Genomic DNA, 24,913 nt, shown 5'->3' with positions numbered 1-24,913 from the left:
ACCTTCAACCCTATGGGAACTTCCTATTGCTGCACAATTTAGTAAAAAGGGGAAAGTTGCTGACCCCCGAAAAAACGAAATAAACAGAAAAAAACAATCTGTGCGCAACAGGATCACTTTTGAATATAATTGTTTTATTAATAATCCAAAATATGGATAGGAAAAATAAAATATAGTATATATAAAATATATAATATACACTATATACTTCAGGAGTGACCACACAATGAAATAAAACAATTTAACACAAACAAATTTTAAACCATCTAGATCATAAGAAGAAACCCGCAAAGGTATCACAGTAGCTCTAATCTGAACTATTGGTATAGTAATCAGAATAGAATCCCTAAATAAAAATCACAATACAGTGCACTGATTCATTAATTATAAAATTTCCACATAGGCTGGCCAGCCTGTATTTAAATAAGGTGTAGTTCACCCAAGGGTTCATCCAAAGAGATCAGTTAATTTGTATAAATAGTGTCTAAGACACAATACTGTGATTATAACGAAGAAAAGGTCACCATACAATTAGACCATTTACATACCAACCAATTGAGTACCGTCGGTATGTAACGAGTGTCTCCTCCAGCCGAGCGGTAAATATCCTCCCCGTGCCACTGATGTAAGGAACTGTTTAGTGGGGATAATTTTGCGGAATAACCGTCTCGTGCTGCCTCTTACACCCGCACTGGTTCACTTGCTGGGATCACCCGAGACCTCCGTTGTCCGTATTCCACGTACCGGCATTCACTGCGCTGCCAGGGTGCTAGCCAGATAGCGTGGCTGGAGATTCCTTTGCAGCCGGAGTCCAATGTACGAAGATATACGGAGTCCCTTGCAGCGGGTTTTGGATGTTATAATTACCCAGCAAATAGGGCAGTAGTAGCCGGCATTCACCGAGCTGCCTGGATACTAGCCAGATAGCGCGGCTGGGTATTCCTTTGTAGCCGGAGTCCAATGTACAGAGATGTACGGAGTCCCTTGCAGCGGGTTTTGGATGTTATAATTACCCAGTAATTAGGGCAGTAGTAGATGATCCAAATAGAGAGGTCACTCCAAAGCCGTCATCTAACGCGTTTCTCGACCATTAGCCCCGGTCGTTTCATCAGAGGTAGATAAAAGGAAGTTCCCATCTGACCATATTTAAAGCGCCAGAATGATCATCTAAATACAAACAGCTGATGACCTTAATCAAACATGTGGAACAAGTTTAAGGTAATAAAAAGACCATGAAATTTGAACGTGAGTCCACAAAATAGATCCAAATGCTATAATACTCAGGAATGGAATAAATAACATATAGATACAGATAGCGTATCCATCACTCTCTATAAATTTAAATTAAATAAATAAATAAATAAATAAATACACCAGTGAGGTGTTATAGAAATACCAAGCAATGATATAAATATATAATCTGTAAATATAATTTCATTAATTTTAAAAAAACTTTTTACTTAGAGAACAAATAAGTATATTGATATTAATAGTAATATTATACTTATTGGCCCTCATTCCGAGTTGATCGGTCGCAAGGCGAATTTAGCAGAGTTACACACGCTAAGCCGCCGCCTACTGGGAGTGTATCTTAGCATCTTAAAATTGCGACCGATGTATTCGCAATATTGCGATCACAAACTACTTAGCAGTTTTAGAGTAGCTCCACACTTACTCTGCCTGTGCGATCAGTTCAGTGCTTGTCGTTCCTGGTTTGACGTCACAAACACACCCAGCGTTCGCCCAACCACTCCCCCGTTTCTCTGGCCACTCCTGCGTTTTTTCCGGAAACGGTAGCGTTTTCAGCCACACGCCCATAAAACGCCGTGTTTCCGCCCAGTAACACCCATTTCCTGTCAATCACATTACGATCGCCGGAGCGATGAAAAAGCCGTGAGTAAAAATACTATCTTCATAGCAAAGATACTTGGCGCAGTCGCAGTGCGAATATTGCGCATGCGCACTAAGCGGAATTTCACTGCGATGCGATGAAAAATACCGAGCGAACGACTCGGAATGAGGGCCATTGTGTGTATTGCAGTGACACATTCAGGTAAATGCTAAATTAAATAAATAAATCAGTCTGTGGAGTCGACCGAGGGGAAAACAGACACAATCAGGAGAGATATATTTAAACTCATCCAGAGTGTGTCCGTCGACCATCCGTCAAAACCACACCCACAACTAAAAGAAAATACCACAATTTATCCTATGTTATTCAAAAATATCATATAATAATATATAACAAATCCTACATATATGAATGTGAAAATCTAAAAAATTACTATACACCTGTGCTTCTACACACATATACACATGTGCCATTCCGTGTATACACAAATGCAGAAGCACATATCTTATTAAAAATAACTACAACTATACAGTAACGCTCAAATACCCATGGATTACTATAATCAAAGCCATGTTCTACAACCTAGTTCCATACTGGACGGATAGGATAATTCCAAGATCTTATCATTGAGTGGTTGCTACCACCCACCAATTCTATGAAGGAACATTCAATCTATTATACATTATTCAATTCGACTGTATCATTTAGACCTTGTGGGGATAATGTTTGTAACTGGAAAATCCAAAAAGCTTCACGTTTACAAAGTCTATTGTACCTATCACCCCCCCTACATGTGGGCCTAACTTGCTCAATCGCTCTTACTGTGAGGCCTTTAAGGTTCCCCTTTTGACAAAGATTAACATGATTGGAGAGAGAATGTGTTTTCACACCCTTCATAATATTGCGTCTATGTTCAAGGAATCGCATATGTAGGGGACGTATAGTCCTACCCACATATTGAATGCCGCAGAGACATTGGATTACATATATTACATAGCTAGATCTGCAGTTGAAAAAGGTAGTTATCTCAAATTTCTCCTTGGTTATGTGTGAATTAATAGTAGTACATCTATGATCAACATATGCACATGTCAGACATCTGTCCTTCCCACATTTAAAGAACCCCCTTGGTTTAGGGGGCAATCTAAAGATGGGTTCTTCAGTGTCTATGCCAGATGTTACAGGTCCTCTACTGAACAAACTTGGTGCTAATCTTTGTTTGAGATTTTGTGCTTTTTTGAAAACCACAGGGTTCTTATCCGAAATTGCACCTTCTAAAAAACGATCTGATTGTAAAATCGTAACATTCTTAGAAATAATCCTCTTAATTTGACCTGCAGCTGAATTATATTGTGTAATAAATGTGGGTGGTTGATCAGATCTCCTATTTTTTCGAGATGTTCCATTCTCAGGATTTAACATCAGTGGTCTCGATTGACTTGAAGTATGTTCTAACGCCTTATCCAGGAGGTGGGTCGGGTATCCTTGTTTAATAAATGACCTATACATATCCCTGGCCTGTATATTGAACATTTCTTCCGAGGAGCAGTTCCTACGTAACCGGAGGAACTGACCTTTAGGAATGTTGTTCTTCCAGGGATTGTAGTGACTGCTCTTATAATGTAAATAATTACCACCATCCACCTCCTTGATATATGTAGAGGATTCTATTATACGATCCTTGATAGAGACCGTAATGTCCAAAAAGTTAAGACTATTCGGGCTGTAATTATTCGTAAATTTAAGACCCAACAGATTTAAATTAAGATAGTTAATAAAACCTACCAATGATTCGGTGTCACCCTCCCAAATAATAAAAATATCATCAATGAACCTGCCATAGAGGACTAGACTCGCGCCAATGGTGGTATTGAGAATATAGCTATCCTCAAACCAACCTAAAAAAAGGTTGGCAAAGCTTGGCGCGAATCTAGTCCCCATGGCAGTCCCCTTGTTTTGTAAATAAAACCGAGAATCAAATGAAAAATAATTATGTTCTAACATAAACCTAATTGACAACAATAAAAAATGACGTAGTTCATACTTCCGAATCACATGTCAAATAATAATTAATAGCCACTAAACCCCACTCATGTGATATGTTCGTATATAAAGACTCTATGTCACATGTAGATAGTACATATCCATCTTTCCACTTTACTCCTTCTAGCTTCTGTAGAAAATGAGTCGTATCTTTTATATGTGAGGGGAGAGAAGTAACATATTTTTGTAGATGAGCATCAATAAAGGAAGAAAGGTTTGCTGTAAGAGATCCTACTCCAGATATGATGGGTCGTCCTGGGGGGGAAGATAATGTTTTGTGCACCTTTGGAAGGTGGTAATAGATTGGAGTAATGGGATAAGGTGTCCACAAATAATTCCAAATATCTTTAGTGATGACTTGTTGTTCTAATGCTGAATCAATCAGGGATTTATATTCTTCCAAAAAGGCACCCGTGGGATCAGCAGGTAGTTTCCTGTAGAACATCTCGTCATTAAGTTGTCCGTATGCTTCCTTAAGGTAATCGGTCTGATCTTGAATGACCAGCCCCCCCCCCCCTTTGTCTGCTTGTTTAATTATTAAGTGCCAATCTCTCTGATCTAGATAAATTATCCTTAAAGGACTTTTTTTCCTGTCTATCACATAGATTCTTAAAATCTCGCATAGTGGTGGAGTAGAAGCCCTCCACAAAAGGACCTCTATGCTGGAGTGGATAGAAATCTGACGCTTTCTTAAATTTAGATATTCTCTCACTTATAGGACTCATAGTATCAAATATTTTAATGGGTTCTAGACATGACCTTTCTTCCCTTACATCACTCAGAGATTCCAAAATGTCTAATTCTAGGATATCATCCTTGTCAAGACAGACTGGAGTACCAACAATTTTTTGTTTCTGTAAAGATTTCATCGTAAAGTATCTCTTACGACTTAGGGTACGAGTGAATTTGTTCAGATCAACAAATAATGTAAATAGATTCGGTTTAGTTTCTGGGGCAAATTTCAAGCCTTTATTCAGGAGGGTAATTTCACCTGAAGTGAGGGTCTTTGTTGAGAGATTGAAAATACCCTTATTAGCTGTTAATTTCTTAGATTTTTTTGAGGTAACTGACTGCTTGTTTGATTTCTTGATTCCTCCTCTGCAACCTCGTGTTCTTCTTCTCTTCTCCTTTTGGGAGTATATCTGTTCCTTATTTGCTCCCTCTGATTTAGTTGTTGTGATTCTTGAAGTGATGCATTTCTCCTGTCTAAAAAATGAACCGAGGACGATCCACCTTGATCTGATCTGTCTCTATGGGTAGGGATATTATCATTTAGAGAATCATATCTATTCACATGTGTATACCTATCCATATCATCACGTGTTCTCTGATGCCCCCTAGTGGATCTATCTGAGTAATTCATATTCCTCCATGAAGTGGTCTCATTATTCCTATTCCCCATGCGATTCCTAGCTGGACCCGAGTCGTATCTCTGTCTATAGCTTGGTTTCCTCCTCCTCTCCTGTCTATTCCCAAATCTCTCTGAGACCATCTTACGTTCAATATAGTTAGTATTATCAGAGGATCTGTTTGGAGACCTATCTAGTCGTCCGTTTCTTGATGGTGTTCTAAACCTTTTATTAAATGTGCGGACTTGATCTGTCTGATAATCATTTTTATCCCGATATAATTTTTTGTCCTTAAGGGCAATGAGAGTTTTCTCAAAGTCCTCAACTTTTCTATTCAATTTAATATCCTTGGCATCGAATTCTGGATGTTTAGAGAAGGCAAAAAGAGAATCTTGTACACTCTCAATCTCCTCCTGAATTTTAAGAACTTTCTGTTCTCTATGTTTAATCAGTAATCTCATAAGGTTCTTTGAACAATTATCTAAAACTCCATTCCATTCCTGAGTAAATGTAGAGTCATCCTTAAAGGAACAGGACTTAAAAATTCTGAGGCCCCTGGGGATCATTTCTTTATCAAGATACTTTTGCAGTGTTACTTGATCCCACCAATGACGTGTCTCAGAGATAAATAAGTCCTCCAATTCATTAAATAACGAATACATATCTATATTATCACTATTCACACTTTTCACACTATTCACACTTTGTTCTATATGGTTAGACTCTTCCTTTAGATAATTCTGCCTTCTTTCAAGTCGTTCTGATAGGCATTATTATATGATATTTTTGAATAAAATAGGATAAATTGTGGTATTTTCTTTTAGTTGTGGGTGTGGTTTTGACGGATGGTCGACGGACACACTCTGGATGAGTTTAAATATATGTCTCCTGATTGTGTCTGTTTTCCCCTCGGTCGACTCCACAGACTGATTTATTTATTTAATTTAGCATTTACCTGAATGTGTCACTGCAATACACACAATAAGTATAATATTACTATTAATATCAATATAATTATTTGTTCTCTAAGTAAAAAGTTTTTTTTTTAAATTAATGAAATTATATTTACAGATTATATATTTATATCATTGCTTGGTATTTCTATAACACCTCACTGGTGTATGTATTTATTTATTTATTTAATTTACATTTATAGAGAGTGATGGATACGGTATCTGTATCTATATGTTATTTATTCCATTCCTGAGTATCATAGCATTTGGATCTATTTTGTGGACTCATGTTCAAATTTCATGGTCTTTTTATTACCTTAAACTTGTTCCACATGTTTGATTAAGGTCATCAGCTGTTTGTATTTAGATAATCATTCTTGGGCTTTAAATATGGTCAGATGGGAACTTCCTTTTATCTACCTCTGATGAAACGACCGGGGCTAATGGTCGAGAAACGCGTTAGATGACGGCTTTGGAGTGACCTCTCTATTTGGATCATCTACTACTGCCCTAATTACTGGGTAATTATAACATCCAAAACCCGCTGCAAGGGACTCCGTACATCTCTGTACATTGGACTCCGGCTACAAAGGAATACCCAGCCGCGCTATCTGGCTAGTATCCAGGCAGCACGGTGAATGCCGGCTACTACTGCCCTATTTGCTGGGTAATTATAACATCCAAAACCCGCTGCAAGGGACTCCGTATATCTTCGTACATTGGACTCCGGCTGCAAAGGAATCTCCAGCCGCGCTATCTGGCTAGCACCCAGGCAGCGCAGTGAATGCCGGTACGTGGAATACGGACAACGGAGGTCTCGGGTGATCCCAGCAAGTGGACCAGTGCGGGTGTAAGAGGCAGCACGAGATGGTTATTCAGCAAAATTATCCCCACTAAACAGCTCCTTACATCAGTGGCACGGGGAGGATATTTACCGCTCGGCTGGAGGAGACACTCATTACATACCGACGGTACTCAATTGGTTGGTATGTAAATGGTCTAATTGTATGGTGACCTTTTCTTCGTTATAATCACAGTATTGTGTCATAGACACTATTTATACAAATTAACTGATCTCTTTGGATGAACCCTTGGGTGAACTACACCTTATTTAAATACAGGCTGGCCAGCCTATGTGGACATTTTATAATTAATGAATCAGTGCACTGTATTGTGATTTTTATTTAGGGATTCTATTCTGATTACTATACCAATAGTTCAGATTAGAGCTACTGTGATACCTTTGCGGGTTTCTTCTTATGATCTAGATGGTTTAAAATTTGTTTGTGTTAAATTGTTTTATTTCATTGTGTGGTCACTCCTGAAGTATATAGTGTATATTATATATTTTATATATACTATATTTTATTTTTCCTATCCATATTTTGGATTATTAATAAAACAATTATATTCAAAAGTGATCCTGTTGCGCACAGATTGTTTTTTTCTGTTTATTTCTTATAGAAGCTATCAGAGATGTTCTGCATATTCCTGATAAGGTGTCAGAGGAGTGTGAGGAATAAAGAAGTCCTCGGTCACTTTTCCTGTATCAAAGGAATTGAATACTCTGTTTGAAGAACCGTGGGTTAATCCTGATAAAACATTTCAGATCCCTAAAAGGTTGCTCTCATCTTTTCCCTTTCCTCTGGAGGATAGGAAAAAATGGGAAAATCCACCGATAGTGGACGCATCAGTCTCTAGGCTGTCACCAAAAATTGTATTGCCTGTTCCTGGTGTAGCCTCCCTAAAAGACACGGCTGATCGTAAAATTGAGACTACACTCAAATCATTTTACACAGCTGCTGGGGTGGCCCAAAGACCCACTATTGCATGTGCGTGGATCACAAAAGCCATTGCAAAATGGTCAGGTAACCTAATTGAGGGATTAGATTCCTTGTCTAGGGGGATGTTGTTTTACTCCTGCAGCATATACAGGACTCTGCGAACTTTATGGTGGAAGCCGTAAAAGAGATAAGCTTGCTTAATGCACACACCACCGCTATGGCAGTGTCGGCATGCAGAGGCTTGTGGCTACGCCAATGGACTGCTGACGCGGACTCCAGGAAAGGCGTGGAAGGCCTACCATTCACAGGAGAGGCCTGGTTCGGCGATGAATTAGACAAATGGATCTCCACAGCTACTGCGGATAAGTCGACGTATCTTCCTTCCACAGCCCCCCCAACCAAGAAGACTTATTCAGCTTCTAAGTTACAGTCCTTTCGGGCGGCCAAGTTCAAGGTCAAATCCAGAGGTCCTTCTATGTCCTCCAGCGGCGCTAGAGGTAAACGACGCAAACCAGCAATTGCAGGTGCTCAGGAACAGAACTCAGGCTCTGCTTCCTCAAAAACTTCAGCATGACGGTGGATCGCAATGCCTGGAAGACTGTCAGGTGGGAGCCCGACTTCAATTCTTCAGTCAGATCTGGTGAAGTTCGTGCCAGGATCCCTGGGTCATAGATCTTATTTCCCAGGGCTACAGACTGGAGTTCCAAGAGCTCCCACCGCACAGATTCTTCAAATCAGGCTTGCCAGTTTCACAAGAGGCAAGTATAACTTTACAGTATGCCATCCAAAAACTGGTACAGACTCGGGTCATTGTTCCAGTTCCACCTCATCTGCTCAACAAGGGGTACTATTCCAACTTGTTCGTAGTACCGAAACCAGACAGTTCGGTATGACCGATTCTGAACCTCAAGTCTTTGAACCCCTACTTACGGGTGTTCAAATTCAGGATGGAGTCTCTGAGAGTGGTAATCTCAGGTCTGGAGGAGGGGGAATTCCTTGTGTCTCTGGATATCAAGGATGCGTACCTTCACATTCCGATCTGGCCGCCTCATCAAGCTTATCTATGGTTTGCACTGCAGGACTGTCACTACCAGTTCCAGGCCCTGCCCTTTGGTCTCTCCACAGCACCGAGGGTGTTCACCAAGGTGATGGCAGAGATGACGTTTCTACTCCGCAAACAGGGAGTGAACATAATTCCATACCTGGACGATCTCCTGATAAAAGCACCGTCCAGGGAAAGGTTGCTGGACAGCACTGGTCTCTCAACCAAACTCCTCCAGGATCACGGGTGGATTCTGAACCTTCTGAAATCTCACCTAGAGCCAACAAGGCTCTAGGTGAAATTTCGAAAGGTTCAGAATCCTGGGAATGATACTGGACACAGAGTCACAGAAAGTGTTCCTTGCATTGGAGAAGGCATTGGAGATCCAGTCGATGGTTCGGGACGTCCTGAAGCCAACCTGGGTGTCGTGCATTTGTGCATTCGCCTTCTGGGAAAATGGTGGCCTCTTACGAGGCTCTTCAATACGGAAGGTTTCACTCAAGACACTTCCAGCTCGATCTGTTGGCCAAATTGTCCGGATCGCATCTTCATATGCACCAGAGGATCTGTCTGTCACCAAAAGCCAGGATCTCCCTTCTGTGGTGTCTACAGACTTCTCACCTTGTCAAAGGTTCGGAATTCAGAACTGGATTCTGTTAACCACAGACGCAAGCCTCAGAGGTTGGCGAGCAGTCACTTAGGGGGTGCAGTTTCAAGGAAGATGGTCAAGTCGGGAAGTCATTCTTCTGCAGGTCTCACATCTTCGTCAAGATCGGGCCATTCAGGTCCAGTCGGACAATGTGACGGCAGTGACGTACATAAACCGACAGGGTGGAACGAAGAGCAGAGCAGCAATGTCAGAGGTGTTAAGAATTCTCCTCTGGGCAGAAAGAAACGCTGTGGCGTTGTCAGCATTCTTCATTCCGGGAGTAGACAACTGGGAAGCAGACTTCCTCAGCAGACATGACCTGCACCCGGGGGAGTGGGGCTTTCATCCGGAAGTGTTCAGGTGCTTGACAAGTTGATGGGGATATCCACAGATTGACATGATGGCCTCTCGGCTCAATAAAGAGCTCAAGCGGTATTGTTCCAGGTCGAGAGACCCACAGGCGGTGGCAGTAGACGCCCTGATGACTCCATGGGTCTATCAGATGGTGTACGTGTTTCCTCCACTTCCTCGGATCCCAAGAATTCTAAAGAGAATAAAAAGGGAGAAGGTTCAAGCAATACTCCTTGCTCCGGACTGGCCAAGAAGGGCTGGGTATGCAGACCTTCTGGAGATGCTCCTCGAAGATCCGTGGCCTCTACCTCTTCGCGAGTATCTTCTGCAACAGGGCCTGTTCAGCTATCAAGACTTACCGTGGCTACGTTTGACGGCATGGAAGTTGAACTGCTGAATCTAGCCAGGAGAGGTATCCCTAACAAGGTTATCTCGACTATGATCCAAGCCAGGAAGGGGGTAACATCTAAGCATTACCATCGTATTTGGAAGAAATACGTCTCTTGGTGTGAGAGCAGAAATTATTCTGCGGTGGAATTTCATCTGGGATGTTTCTTGCTTTTTGTGCAGGCAGGTGTGAATGTGGGCCTGCGTCTGGGCTCCTTAAAAGTCCAGATTTCGACCTTGTCCATTTTCTTTCGGATACAATTGGCTTCTCTTCCTGAGGGCCGAGACGTTCTTGAAAGGTGTTCTGCACATCCAACCTCCCTTTGTGCCTCCTACGGCACCTTGGGATCTCAACGTGGTGCTGCGGTTCCTCCAATCGGACTGGTTTGAACTGTTACAGGAGGTGAATGTAAAATATCTTACATGGAAGACCGTCACACTGTTGGCCTTGGCTTCAGCAAGACGTGTGTCGGAGTTGGGGAATTGGTCTCGTAAAAGTCCCTATTTAATTTTCCATGAGGACATAGCTGAACTGAGATTTCAGCAGTAATTTCTTCCTAAAGTGGTTTTTGCGTTTCACATCAACCAACCTATTGTGGTTCCGGTTGTCACCGACACTTCTGCTACTTCAAAGTCTTTGGATGTTGTGAGGGTTTTGAAGATGTAGTGAACAGAACAGCTCGTCACAGAAAAACGGACTCGCTGTTTGTTCTTTATGATCCCAATAAGATTGGGTGTCGTGCTTCAAAGCAGACAATTGCACGCTGGATCAGACTTACTATCCAGCGTGCTTATTCCACGGCAGGTATGCCATGTCCAAAATCTGTACAGGCCCACTCTACTAGGTTGGTGGGTTTTTCCTGGGCGGCTGCCCGGGGTGTCTCGGCTTTACAGCTCTGCCGAGCAGCTGCTTGGTCAGGTTCAAACATGTTTGCTAAGTTCTACAAGTTCGATACTTTGGCCTCTGAGGACCTACAGTTTGGTCAAACAGTTCTGCAGGAACCTCAGCACTCTCCCACCCGGTTTGGGATCTTTGGTACATCCCCATGGTACTAAATGGACCCCAGTATCCTCTAGGACGTAAGAGAAAATAGGATTTTAATTATCTACCAGTAAATCCTTTTCTCGTAGTCCGTAGAGGATACTGGGCGCCCGCCCAGTGCTTCGTTCTTCCTGCAATATTATTTGGTTAAGTAATGTTGGTTCAGCCGTTGCTGTTCCTGTTTCAAATTTGGTTAGCTTGGCTTTCCTCTTGTTGTGTGTGCTGGTTCGGAATCTCACCACTATCCTTATCCAGAGGCGGATTGGGATCGAAAACCAGCCCGGGAAATTTATGGAAGTAGCCATAATGGAAAGGTGTCTGTTAAGTGGGAGAGATTACTGCTCAGAAGGCCTGAGAAAATGGATGCATGAAAAGTGCACGCCGCAAAAATTTTGTGGCATAGCTTAGTGGGGAAGGGGCGTGGCCATTTCACATTACACCACACAGTAGTGCCGCTTATACACATAGCACCAGGTAGAACCTCCTATACACACTGCGCCAGGTAGAGCACGTTATACATATTCCGCCAGATAGTACATGTTCTACACTTTGCGCCAGGCAGAGCACATTATACACTTTGCGCCAGGCAGAGCACATTATACACTTTGCGCCAAGTAGAGCACATTATACACTTTGCACCAGGCAGAGCACATTATAAACATTGCACCAGGTAAACCACATTTTACACATTGCACCAGGTAAAACACATTATACATATTGCACCAGGTAGAGCATGTTATACACATTGCAGCGGGTAAAGCCCATTATATATATTGCACCAGGTAGAGCACGTTATACACATTGCAGCGGGTAAAGCACATTATACACTTTGCGCCAGGCAGAGCACATTATACACATTGCACCAGGTAGAGCATGTTATACCCTTTGCGCCAGGCAGAACACATTATATATATATATATTGCACCAGGTAGAGCACCCCTCACAGCTCTCACAATGGGTGGGATGTACTAAATATTGCATTTATATTGCAATATTTTTGGACTTTTATAGTGCAGAATATGTGATTTTCCGGCTTCTACTTTGCTGATATGAACTAAGCTTTTTATACTTCTGTGACTATTGCAGTTGTTTATGTACATGTGCCATCTAGCAGATTTTTCTGTCATGCACAGTTGGTGTTTGTGGGATCTCTAAGCATTACAATCCAGCGCCAGTGACAGATCTCATTCATGCGGCTGGGGTCCCTAGAAATATTTTCTTTTTTGTGTGGTCATGTGGTGGTACTGGTGGAAGGGGCAGCTGCAGGAGGCTCTTCATCTTGTTGTTTGCGGTGGGTGAGCCATGGGTGACTTCTGACTGCAGCAGAACTGGTTGCCCCAAAACTTGGTGCTGCTCCATGTGAGCTGTGCCCCCCATTCACACAACTGTCCCACCTCAGATTTGTCCCCTCTCATAAAGCCCCCCCCAATACAGTGCATCTCCAGTCATAAAGTTCTCCCCCACCTTGCATCTTATCTCTCCTCTCATACACCCCCCCCACACACAGCATAGCTACCTCTCTCATACAGCCCCTCCACACATCCCTACACAGCATATTGCCCTCTCTCTTACAGCCCCCCCACACAGCATATGTACCTCTCTCATACAGCCCCTCCACACACCCCTACACAGCATATTGCCCTCTCTCTTACAGCCCCCCCACACAGCATATGTACCTCTCTCATACAGCCCCCCACACACCCCTACACAGCATATTGCCCTCTCTCTTACAGCCCCCCCACACAGCATATGTACCTCTCTCATACAGCCCCCCACACACCCCTACACAGCATATTGCCCTCTCTCTTACAGCCCCCCCACACAGCATATGTACCTCTCTCATACAGCCCCCCACACACCCCTACACAGCATATCGCCCTCTCTCCTACATCCCCCCCACACAGCATATCTACCTCTCTCATACAGCCCCTCCACACATCCCTACACAGCATATTGCCCTCTCTCCTACATCCCCCCCACACAGCATATGTACCTCTCTCATACAGCCCCTCCACACACCCCTACACAGCATATTGCCCTCTCTCTTACAGCCCCCCCACACAGCATAGCTACCTCTCTCATACAGCCCCCCACACACCCCTACACAGCATATCGCCCTCTCTCCTACATCCCCCCCACACAGCATATCTACCTCTCTCATACAGCCCCTCCACACACCCCTACACAGCATATTGCCCTCTCTCTTACATCCCCCCCACACAGCATATGTACCTCTCTCATACAGCCCCTCCACACACCCCTACACAGCATATTGCCCTCTCTCTTACAGCCCCCCCACACAGCATAGCTACCTCTCTCAAACAGCCCCTCCACACACCCCTACACAGCATATTGCCCTCTCTCTTACAGCCCCCCCACACAGCATATGTACCTCTCTCATACAGCCCCTCCACACACCCCTACACAGCATATTGCCCTCTCTCTTACAGCCCCCCCACACAGCATATCTACCTCTCTCATACAGCCCCCCACACACCCCTGCACAGCATATTGCCCTCTCTCTTACAGCCCCCCCACACAGCATATCTACCTCTCTCATACAGCCCCTCCACACACCCCTACACAGCATATTGCCCTCTCTCTTACAGCCCCCCCACACAGCATATCTACCTCTCTCATACAGCCCCCCCCCCACACCATATCGCCCTCTCTTACAGCCCCCCACACAGCATATATACCTCTCTCCTACAGCCCCCCCCACACCATATCGCCCTCTCTTACAGCCCCCCACACAGCATATATACCTTTCTCAGCCCCCCCGCTTATCTCTCCTCTCATACTTACAGTTCCTTCCCTCATGCAGCCCCCCCCCCATACACAGCGTACCTCCAGTAATATAGCTCTTTCCCTCCCCTGCCATACAGCATATATCCCTCAAGCAGTTTTGTCCTACCTCTCCCTTGCGCCTTCCTACTCAGTTCTCCTCTTCCTTTTTGGCGTCCAGTGGCTCCCGTAATGTCTGTGGGCGCAAAGAAACGAGTGATGATGACGTCACTACATCTCATTCCCACCAGCACAATGTCCCTCGGGGAATTGGGGATGGGAGACGCTCACTGTGTAGTACTGCCCGCTCGCCACAGCCCACATGTATTTATGTGGGAGGAGTGGCGGAGTACTGCTTAGCGCAAGAGTGACTTGCGGCAGACTCCGGCTTCACCTAATGCAGGCGGCAAAAGGACAACCTCTGCCTTAAAGTTAACGCTGCTGCGATCGGAGCTAAGCTCCACTTGCGGCAGCGGCCAGCATGGGGGATGACAGCGGCCACTGAGGGGCGTCCGGACCAGCCAAATGGAATCTGGTCCGGCGTCCTAATCCGCCGCTGTCCTTATCTATCCTTCTCTCAAAGTATGTCTGTCTCCTCGGACACAGTTTCCTAGACTGTGTCTGGTAGGAGGGGCATAGAGGGAGGAGCCAGCCCACGCTATCAAATTCTTAAAGTGCCCATGGCTCCTAGTGGACCTGTCTATGCCCCATGGTACTAAATGGACCCCAGTATCCTCTACGGACTACGAGAAAAGGATTTACCGGTAGGTAATTAAAATCCTATTTTTTCCCACTAAAACCTTGTGTTTCACCATAACAGGTGAATTTGTGCATACATAGGCATGTGACATAAAGGCATTAGTGATTCAGCTTTAAATAATCCTCATTGCCTCCCTGTTCAGCAGCAGAGGCTGGAAGAGGGAATGTTGAGCATATATAGTTAAATAGAAACACTTTATTTATTACAGATACTGTATATTATTCTTCTTAGTAATAAGCAGCCTTTGATGTACAGTGATGCTAATTCCTGGCTTAACTTTCTCTCTAAATGTAATATTTCATGAAGTCAAATCACTGAAATTCTATATTTTAACATGTTTAAACAGTTATGGTTTTTATTTGTATATTTACTTTGAAATCTACATATCATATTTAATGTTAAGCATATTTAATCGGATCAATGTTTCTTCTTCTTCCTATTGTTTGCAGATGGCCAGAAATCCGATACAAAGTGATGGCTGCTTTGCCCTTCTAAAGGCAATCCAAGCAAACTCTGAGTCGGCCATAGAGACGCTCGATTTCTCCGTAAGTGGATATTGTATAAATACTGATGGAGAGAATATTTTACTGACACCTAGTAATAGGATGTAGATAATGTCTTGGTGCTCAAGATCCCAACAGTCAAAATGCCGACAGCAGCATCCCTAAGGTCAGAATCTCGACGGTAAGTACTGGGGTTAGGCACTAGGGGGAGGGTTAGTTTGCAGGTGGTGGGGAGGGATGGATAGGCTTAGACTGCGGGAGAGGAGGGTTAGGCCGCGGGAGGGAAGGATTAGGGTTAGGCTGCGGGAGAGGAGGGTTAGGGTTAGGCTGCGGGAGGGGAAGGTTAGGGTTAGGCTGTGGGAGGGGTAGGTTAGGGTTAGGCTTCGGAAGGGTAGTGTTAGGGTTAGGCTGCAGGAGAGGAAGGTTAGGGATAGGCTGTGGGAGGGGTAGGTTAGGGTTAGACTGCGGGAAGGGAGCAGCCTAACCCTAACTCTCCCCTCCTGGGTTAGGCTGCAGGACGGGAGGGTTAGGGTTAGGCTGCAGGAGAGGAAGGTTACGGTTAGGCTGTGGGAGGGGTAGGTTAGGGTTAGGCTTCGGAAGGGTAGTGTTAGGGTTAGGCTGCAGGAGGGGAAGGTTAGGGATAGGCTGTAGGAGGGGTAGGTTAGAGTTAGGATTAGGGTTAATAGACATACCAAAATCCATTGTGATGCTGCTGTTGGCATTCTGACCATCGGAAACCTGTGTGCCAAGATATCAATACCAAGCCCTAGTAATGGTTGAGTCAGAGTGCTTCTACAAAACAAGGTAGCTCAGGGATTGATTCATGACCCTACGTAATCTCAAAATCATTGGTACATATGTATTACTGCAGCATTAGGGGGACGTCTGGCTGTTATTGGCCTCTACTTTTTTCTTACTGATAGGTGTAATTGTAAATAGCACACTTAAGGTCCATACAAATGCAGTGATTTGGCTATTGGTGATTTGACAATGTCATACTTTTCCAGTGACATAGTCAAAATTGACTTGCCTGCACAGTCTATTTTTCCTAGCGATAGTGACCTGGCGGGGAGGCGCATCGCTATCGCTCGCTATGTACACACAGAGCAATATGCACTAACTTTCTTAGCGATTTTGACTACAGTATATAGTCAAAATCGCTGAGCCATATCGCTCCGTGTGTACACACCATTAGTTACTTTAGGGTGGATGTATCATGCAGAGAAAAGAATGAAGTTGCTTATATCAACCAATCAGCTTGGCGTAAGCATTTTTCAAGTATGTTCTATAAAATGATAGGTAGATGCTGATTGGTTGGTATCGACAACTTCTCAACTGGTTCACTCTTTTCACTGCTTGATATATCACCCCTTTATCTCTTGTTGTTTTCTGCAAGTATAATTAAATTAATTTACTGTTTATTGTAAATAAATTATAAATTAATTTACTGTTTATTGTTATGTATTTCTTCTCTACTTGTCATACTCTTTCAGCAAAATAAAACATTCTAGCATTCTAGTAATACTTCATGACATTACTGCTCAGATCTCCAATCCCCAGTCTCATACAATAACGCTTTGTTCTTGGATTATTTTTAATTTGAATGACACTCACACTTGAATATCAGTAATACTCTTATTATGATGTCCTTACTCACATCTCTCTTTTTACTGCTGAGCTTTTTGTAGTGTTTCATCTTTTTAAGAATATTATTATAAACATTCCCTAAATACAACACCGCCATCATGTTAGGACCTGATTCAGAGGGTGTGGTTCATAGGGTCGACCACACTTAGGTCGACCACTATTGGTCGACAGTGACTAAGTCAGCACCCAAAAGAGGTCGACACAAGCATTAGGTTGACATGAGCAAGGTCGACGTGACCAAAGGTCGACATGTTTTTTATTTTTTAATTATGGTGTAGTTTTCTTTGTAGAGTGCGCCGTGTCCCATCGCATGCCTCGCTTTGTTCACCATGCTTTGGGCAAGGTGCATCGCTCCGCTACTGCAGTGATTGGCACAGGTTACCGTTCCCAACCACATGAATCGTAAAGTATGAAAAAGTTCAAAAAAATTTAAATGGTGAAAAATGCATGTCGATCAAGTGACCATGTCGACCTAATGCATGTCGACCAATAGTTGTCAACCTAATGACTGTCGACCTAAGTGTGGTCGACCTAGGGACCGGATACCGATTCAGAGATGTATGTAAACCCGATTGTTTCAGTACATCTCCGACGACGAGAGCTGTGCACTGCACATGAGATCTCTCGCAGTAAGCTGTTTATGGGCGGGCAAGGGTCAGCCACGTGAAAACACAGGCCATCCCTACTAACCTGAGAGTTCACGCAGAGTGATCCGATTCTGCGTCTTCGGATGCAACAGCGGATCACAGAAAGAGGCAGGAGGTATCCTTTTACACAAGCACCTTCTGCTGCAGCAACATATTATTATCTGCGTCCATCTCTGAATCAGGCTCTCAGTTTACACACGTGAAGTACATTCAAAAGTAAACAAGACTAGAGTTCTTGGTGCCTTTCAGCAACATTCATCATGTGTTTACACAGGTAATAGTAGACAATGTGAGGACCAATTCAATTGGTTTTTGACCTGTGTAAACAGATGATTCATGTTGCTGAAGGGATCAATGACACCCAAAGCAGTTTTATTTTTAGTATGGTTTCCCTGTGTGCTTACTATACAGATTCTGTACAGAGGAGGGAATGGGAAAATATGCTTGTATAAAAAGATATATGCAGTAAGGCAGAAATGGGAAAAAAAAACAAAAAAACTTATATTGTATTATTTTAAAAAATCTCTCAGGTTCTGGTACAGCATCCAAAATGTTATTACTATGTATAGTTTTGTTGCACATTTATATTATAACAACTTTTTATTTTAGGTAAGATACAATTTATCATATATTTCTGCAAATTAAGTAGAGGCTAAATCCCAATAATTCCATGTTTCTTTTCTTCTTTGAAATAAATATATTATTATTATTATTATTATTATTATTAATTATTATAATACTATGGATGTTTTTTTAATTTGTTCTATCTTGGCATAATACTTTATTATATTATATTATTGATGTTGGTTTAATATCACAGGATGAAATGGCAATGCGCGTCTTCTGATCTACTTTTTAGATATCTATTTATTTATAGACTCTGTAGACAAACTGATGACAAAACCAGTTATTTACATTCCGTGCATGTGATCTACTTAAGTCAACAAATGAGTTTTACCATTCCAGACAAGGCCATTTGTGTCACACTCTTTTACAACATGTCAAACTAGGACTTAACAAAAGTCCAAAAATTATTTGTTGAATGATTGGATGACACCAGTTCCTTGCTCAGTCATAAATAGTGGTGACTCTATTAACACTAGGTAATGATTCATGTAGTCATGCCGTATACATGTGCGGGTTCACTACGATATCATAGTCTTCTTTGTTTCTTGTATCTTTTTAGGATATTGTAGTAAATAAACAGTTTGATGATCTGCACAATACTATGAAAGCAACTATGCCAAATTTGTCTATCAAACTTGGAGGAAATTCTGACATGTTCAAAAGACCCTTTAGAAAGGTAAGACCAGTTCCAATGCCTCAAAGTTCTTTTTATACGAGCATCTCAGTGCTACACAGTTTACTGTGCATGCCCCATGAAGACCAGGGAACCATAACCCAAACCCAGCTTACTGAAGTATCATGGTGAGGAATAGTGTTTATTTGTGCCAATCGTAATACTCTCCACCTCATGTCAGAAAAAAAGGGTATTTTTGTCTTACATGTAAAAAAATTTTTTTCTGAATCCATGGTGGACGCTGGAACTGTGGGTATAGTGGAGCTGCAGGAGACTGGGCACCAAGAGGCTCCTCCTCTCCTATACCCTGCCTGTATCCACCAGTTTGATTTAAGAAGCCCAAGAACAGGAACGGAGGAGAGGAGGAGGCCACAACACACTCACCTTACCAGGCATACCAAACGATTACTGCACAGAGTACCAGAACCAGGAATCCCCCAGCCAGCCAGGGAAATGAGGGTGGGCACCCAGTGCCCACTATGGATTCAGAAAAAAGGATTTTACAGGTAAAACAAAAATCCCCTTTTTTGTTTCATCCTAAGGTGGACACTGGGAAAGTGGGATATCCCAAAGTTGTCCCGTTATGGAAGGGAACACTCACTAAGGAACCTGATGCCAAAAGCCGCAACAGCAGGGGCGAAGGTGTCAAAACTGTAAAATTTGATTAAGGTGTGGGCAGAAGACAATGTGGCTGCCTTACAGAGGAGACCCCATGACGGCCCGCCCACGACGCCGCAACAGACTGTGTGGAATGAGCCTTGACTGAGGCTGGAACCAGATTCTTCGCCAACAGCTAGGCCTGACGAATAACAAGCTACAGTCTTTTTAGAGGTTGGCCTGCCCTGCTTGTAAGCATCATGAAGGATGAAGAGAGAGTTTGATATTCAAAAAGCCTTGGTGTGATGCACTTAAGTGCGAAGACCACATCCAGCGTGAGTAGAGATGACAGAGTCAGCAGTGTCTGGAGTTGAAAGGGAAGGAACCATCCTGATTGATGTTTAACCAGGAGACTACCTTAGGAAGATAGTTTAGACGGGTGCGAAGAACAGCAAGATCCAGGTGGAAAACAAGAAAGGGTGCACTGTGGGATAGCGCCCCCAAATCCAAAACATGGCATGCCGTGACAATGGCTAGCAAGAACACCACCTTCCAGGTCAGCCAACAGAGATCAACTAAGTCTGATGGCTCGAGAGTAGATTCTTCAACACCGAGGATAAGTCCCGTGGATGTACCGGCGGTACAAAGAGGCTCTGCAAGAAGGTCTGAACTGCAGGCGAATGGGCCACTCGGCATTGAATCAACACCGAAAGGGCAGACACCTTGCACCTTCAGTGAAGCTAGGCAAAGGCCTAGGTCCTATCCCATTTGCAAGAATGCCAAAACTCTTGAAAGATGATAGACAAGAGGATCCAACTGCTAAGCGTGATAATAGATCCTCGCCAAAGAAGGCTTTCTGGCAGAGAGCATACCCTGGATAACAGGATCTGAGAAACCTCTCGCCTTCAAGGTTGATTTCTCAATAGCCACCCCATCAAAGTCAGATGTGCGAGGTCGGGGTGAAGACATGGGCCCTGAGATAGCAGATCCAGCCTGATAGGTATGCATCACAAAGGTGATATGGACAAACTGTGGAGATTTGCGTACAAGGCCCATTTATGGCCAGTCTGGGGCAACGAGAATGACCATGACTCCCTTCTGCTTCAATTTGCGAAGGACCTGTGGTAGGAGAGCAATCGGAGGAAAAGGTACACCAGTGCAAAGGCCCAAGAATGCACCTGGGTCTCTGGTGCAGAGCCATATCTAGGCAGCTTGTGAATGTGCTAGGAGGCCATTAAGTCTATGTGTGGGTGACCCCAGCGATGAACCAGCATCTGGACACTTTGGATGGGGGTACCACTTGCCCTAATGAATGTCCTGCCTGCTGGGAAAGTCCGCCTCCCAATTCCAGACTCCCGGGATGTAGACCGCAGATAACATGGGAAGAAACCATTCTACCGAGGTCAGAATGTGGTTGACCTCCTTTATGGCAGTGCGACTTTTAGTAACGCCTGATGGTTGATGTAGGCAATCATAGTCACAATGTCTAAATAGACTTGTACCCTGTGCTGAAGGAAGAATTTTGACTGACAAAGTGCTCAGTTAACTACAAGAAGTTCCAGGATGTTTATTGGCTCTGAAATGTGTGACATCCTGTGACGGCGCCCTAGCCTTGGAGACTGACATTCATAGATAGAAGGACCCACTCCCGGATTAGGAATGGGCAACCGTTGTTAAGATGAAGTGACTGGAGCCACCACAGGAGAGAGAGAGGGAGAGAGACGAACCTTCTTGGACAGAACACTCGTCTGGAATTTGAAATACAGAGGAGAGCAGTTCCACCTCTGCAGAAGTTCTAATTGCAGTGGTCTGGAATGGAACCTATCAAAGGTGAATAACTCGCATACAGAAGTGTATCGAGACTCTGTGTTGGCTGAGAAATTTTCAGATCAGGGACTGAATGGATTCTAGCTTGTCCCTGGGATGAAAAACTGTTGAACTCCTGTCCTGAGACTGGGCCATAAATAGAAGTTAATCTAGGTATGGTAGAATCCTGATCCCTTGGAGGCAAAGGACAGCTGCTATCACAGCCATGACCTTTGTGAACCCCATCGGTGCTGTGGAGTGTCCAAAGGGCAAGGCCCGAAATTGATAATGGTCCTTTCGGACTGTGACGCTGAGGAATCATTGATGATCCCAAATAGGAATATGTAAGTAGCAGTGACATGCAGTGAGGTGACGCAGGTGAGGCAGAGCTTTTCCTGTCATACTAACTTTTGTGCCAGAGTTTTCACTGTATAAAGAATCTAACAAATACAAAGAATATGTTAGAAATATCTTCTTTATATTTTTCTAATCATTTTTATAGCCCAAACTCTGGAGTAAAAAAAGTATGGCAGGTGAGACTACCTTTTCCGCACATCTCTGATCAAAACTCACCAAATGTCCAGGAGTTTATACTACTGCACCTGTGTATAATGCCCACATGTACCCTTTGGGTCATATATTTGTGTGTAAATCTGGCTCTGGTACTAGACAGTGCCTCCTGAGCCATTTACCTCACCACGCGTCCCTAGTAAGTAGGCATCCTGAATGTCCATGGAGGCCAGGAAATCACCCTGCTCTAGGATCAAAGTGAACACAGGGACCCTGAGAAACAGGTTTAGCATCTTAAGGTTAAGGATGGGATGGAAGGAACCATCTGGCTTTTGAACTATGAACAGATTTCAGTAGAAACCTGTGCCTCACTTCCACTGTCAAAAGAGAACTGATGGAAGTCTGGGGAGTGGCAGCCTTGCCGACTTCGACTGGTAATCTGGTGGAAAAAAACTGTACTGGACGGCATTCCTGAAAGGTAAGGGAGTACCCCCAAAACACGATGCCCCTTGCCCAGGAGTCGGACATAGTTCCTTTTTCAGTATGGATCGCATACTGCCGTTTTCCCTCCCAGTGCACCTGGAAGATGTGTTCACATCTCAGTGATGCGAACGCGGCAGAGGCATTCGAGGGGCCGTGGCAGAGGCATTCAAGGGACTGCATTGCAGGGGCGGGGCGGCAAAAACGGGGGCGTGTGACGTTTTTTTGGTGGGTGGGGGTCGTGTGACGTTACACGCGGCTGCTGCGAAGCAAAACATGGAAGCAGTGCGCCTGCCTTTGCAGCTAGGCTATGCAGGCAGGGTACTACACTTGTTTTGCAGGGTCAGTGATGCAATTGCAATTGAATTGCGAATCACATCACTGGGCGGCCATTTGCATGCTGAGCAGTCTTGCACTGTGCTGGGTGGCCTCCGCCTTGTGACTGCTAGTAGTTCTTGTGGGGGTAACATCTCAGAGATAGACTCATCATGTGCTTCCCCAGGGCAACAATCACAAAGGCCAGTGTGGTCCTACACAGTACAGTAAAATCTCTTTTTACAGGCATGCAGTACAGGAGTACCCCTCTTCTTTTGGTAGGCCTTGAAAGAGGATCCTTTAGAAGACATGCAATTTATACACAAACATGCAGTAAATGAACTAGGTGGTGTGTAGGGGCAAGAACACTACAGTAAAAGACCACTAATAAACAAAAAAGTGGTCTTGATACTAAAAATACTGTAAGTCCCAACTACAATGAGGTGAATAAACAAATAATTAGGAAAATAAACCTACTGACCAACTATATATATGTAGGAGACAACTGTATTCAACATGTAAATACAACATTGACGATACAAAAGTAATAGGGATAACATATATATATATATATATATATATATATATATATATATATATATATATAATACAGGTTGAGTATCCCATATCCAAATATTCCGAAATACGGAATATTCCGAAATACGGACTTTTTTGAGTAAGAGTGAGATAGTGAAACCTTTGTTTTTTGATGGCTCAATGTACACAAACTTTGTTTAATACACAAAGTTATTAATAATATTGTATTAAATAACCTTCAGGCTGTGTGTATAAGGTGTATATGAAACATAAATGAATTGTGTGAATGTAGACACACTTTGTTTAATGCACAAAGTTATAAAAAATATTGGCTAAAATGACCTTCAGGCTGTGTGTATAAGGTGTATATGTAACATAAATGCATTCTGTGCTTAGATTTAGGTCCCATCACCATGATATCTCATTATGGTATCTAATTATTCCAAAATACGGAAAAATCCGATATCCAAAATACCTCTGGTCCCAAGCATTTTGGATAAGGGATACTCAACCTGTATATATATATATATATATATATATATATATGTTTTGCTGTTCAATTGTGGACAGAAATTGAGATGCAGGAATTTCTAAAGAAAACGCTGCGGGGTATATGCAATTCACGGCGAATCGCGGCAATTTTTCGCCGTTTTTTAATTCGACTTAATTCGACAGGTGAATTCCGGAAGGTGGCTTCCGGAATTCACCATATTCAATGAAAAACGGATTCGCCAGAATCGCGGGCGAAAATCGGCCGATTTGGCGGATTTTGCCGCGATTTTAAAAAACGGGAAAAAACGGGAAAAACCCGGAAAAAAAAATGGCGTGGGGTCCCCCCTCCAAAGCATAACCAGCCTCGGGCTCTTTGAGCTGGTCCTGGTTCTAAAAATGCAGGGGAAAAATTGGGCAGGGATCCCCCGTATTTTTAAAACCAGCACCGGGCTCTGCGCCTGGTGCTGGTGCCAAAAATACGGGGGACAAAAAGAGTAGGTGTCCCCCGTATTTTTAACACCAGCATCGGGCTCCACTAGCTGGACAGATAATGCCACAGCCGGGGGTCACTTTTATGCCGTGCCCTGCGGCCGTGGCATTAAATATCCAACTAGTCACCCCTGGCCGGGGTACCCTGGGGGAGTGGGGACCCCTACAATCAAGGGGTCCCCCCCCCCAGCCACCCAAGGGCCAGGGGTGAAGCCCGAGGCTGTCCCCCCCATCCAATGGGCTGCGGATGGGGGGGCTGATAGCCTTTTGTGATAATAAAAAGATATTGTTTTTTCCAGTAGTACTACAAGTCCCAGCAAGCCTCCCCCGCAAGCTGGTACTTGGAGAACCACAAGTACCAGCATGCGGGAGAAAAACGGGCCCGCTGGTACCTGTAGTACTACTGGAAAAAAAATACCCAAATAAAAACAGTACACAGACACCTTGATAGTAAAACTTTATTACACACTACCGACACACACATACTTACCTATGTTGACACGCCGACTGCCACGGTCTCCGACGATCCGAGGTACCTGTGAAAAAATTATACTCACCTTCCAGCGTCCAGAGGTACATCCAGGTCCAGAGATA

The 24,913-nt window shown here is 43.6% G+C and overlaps 1 protein-coding gene across 1 annotated transcript in view; it reads left to right on the top strand.

Annotated features, from left to right (window-relative positions):
* Positions 1–24,913, top strand: part of LRRC74B (leucine rich repeat containing 74B) — a 130,277-nt gene that overhangs the window by 76,337 nt on the left and 29,027 nt on the right. The window contains exons 9-10 of the mRNA XM_063913199.1: positions 15,446–15,541; positions 18,980–19,096. Of these exons, the coding sequence (XP_063769269.1) occupies positions 15,446–15,541; positions 18,980–19,096 (213 nt within the window). The remainder of the gene's footprint in view (positions 1–15,445; positions 15,542–18,979; positions 19,097–24,913) is intronic.

This window comes from Pseudophryne corroboree, chromosome 1 (assembly GCF_028390025.1).
Source record: "Pseudophryne corroboree isolate aPseCor3 chromosome 1, aPseCor3.hap2, whole genome shotgun sequence".
In the NCBI taxonomy this organism is placed as follows: Eukaryota; Metazoa; Chordata; class Amphibia; order Anura; family Myobatrachidae; genus Pseudophryne; species Pseudophryne corroboree.
Note: the sequence above shows the minus strand (reverse complement) of the source record. Positions and strands in the feature narration are given on the sequence as shown.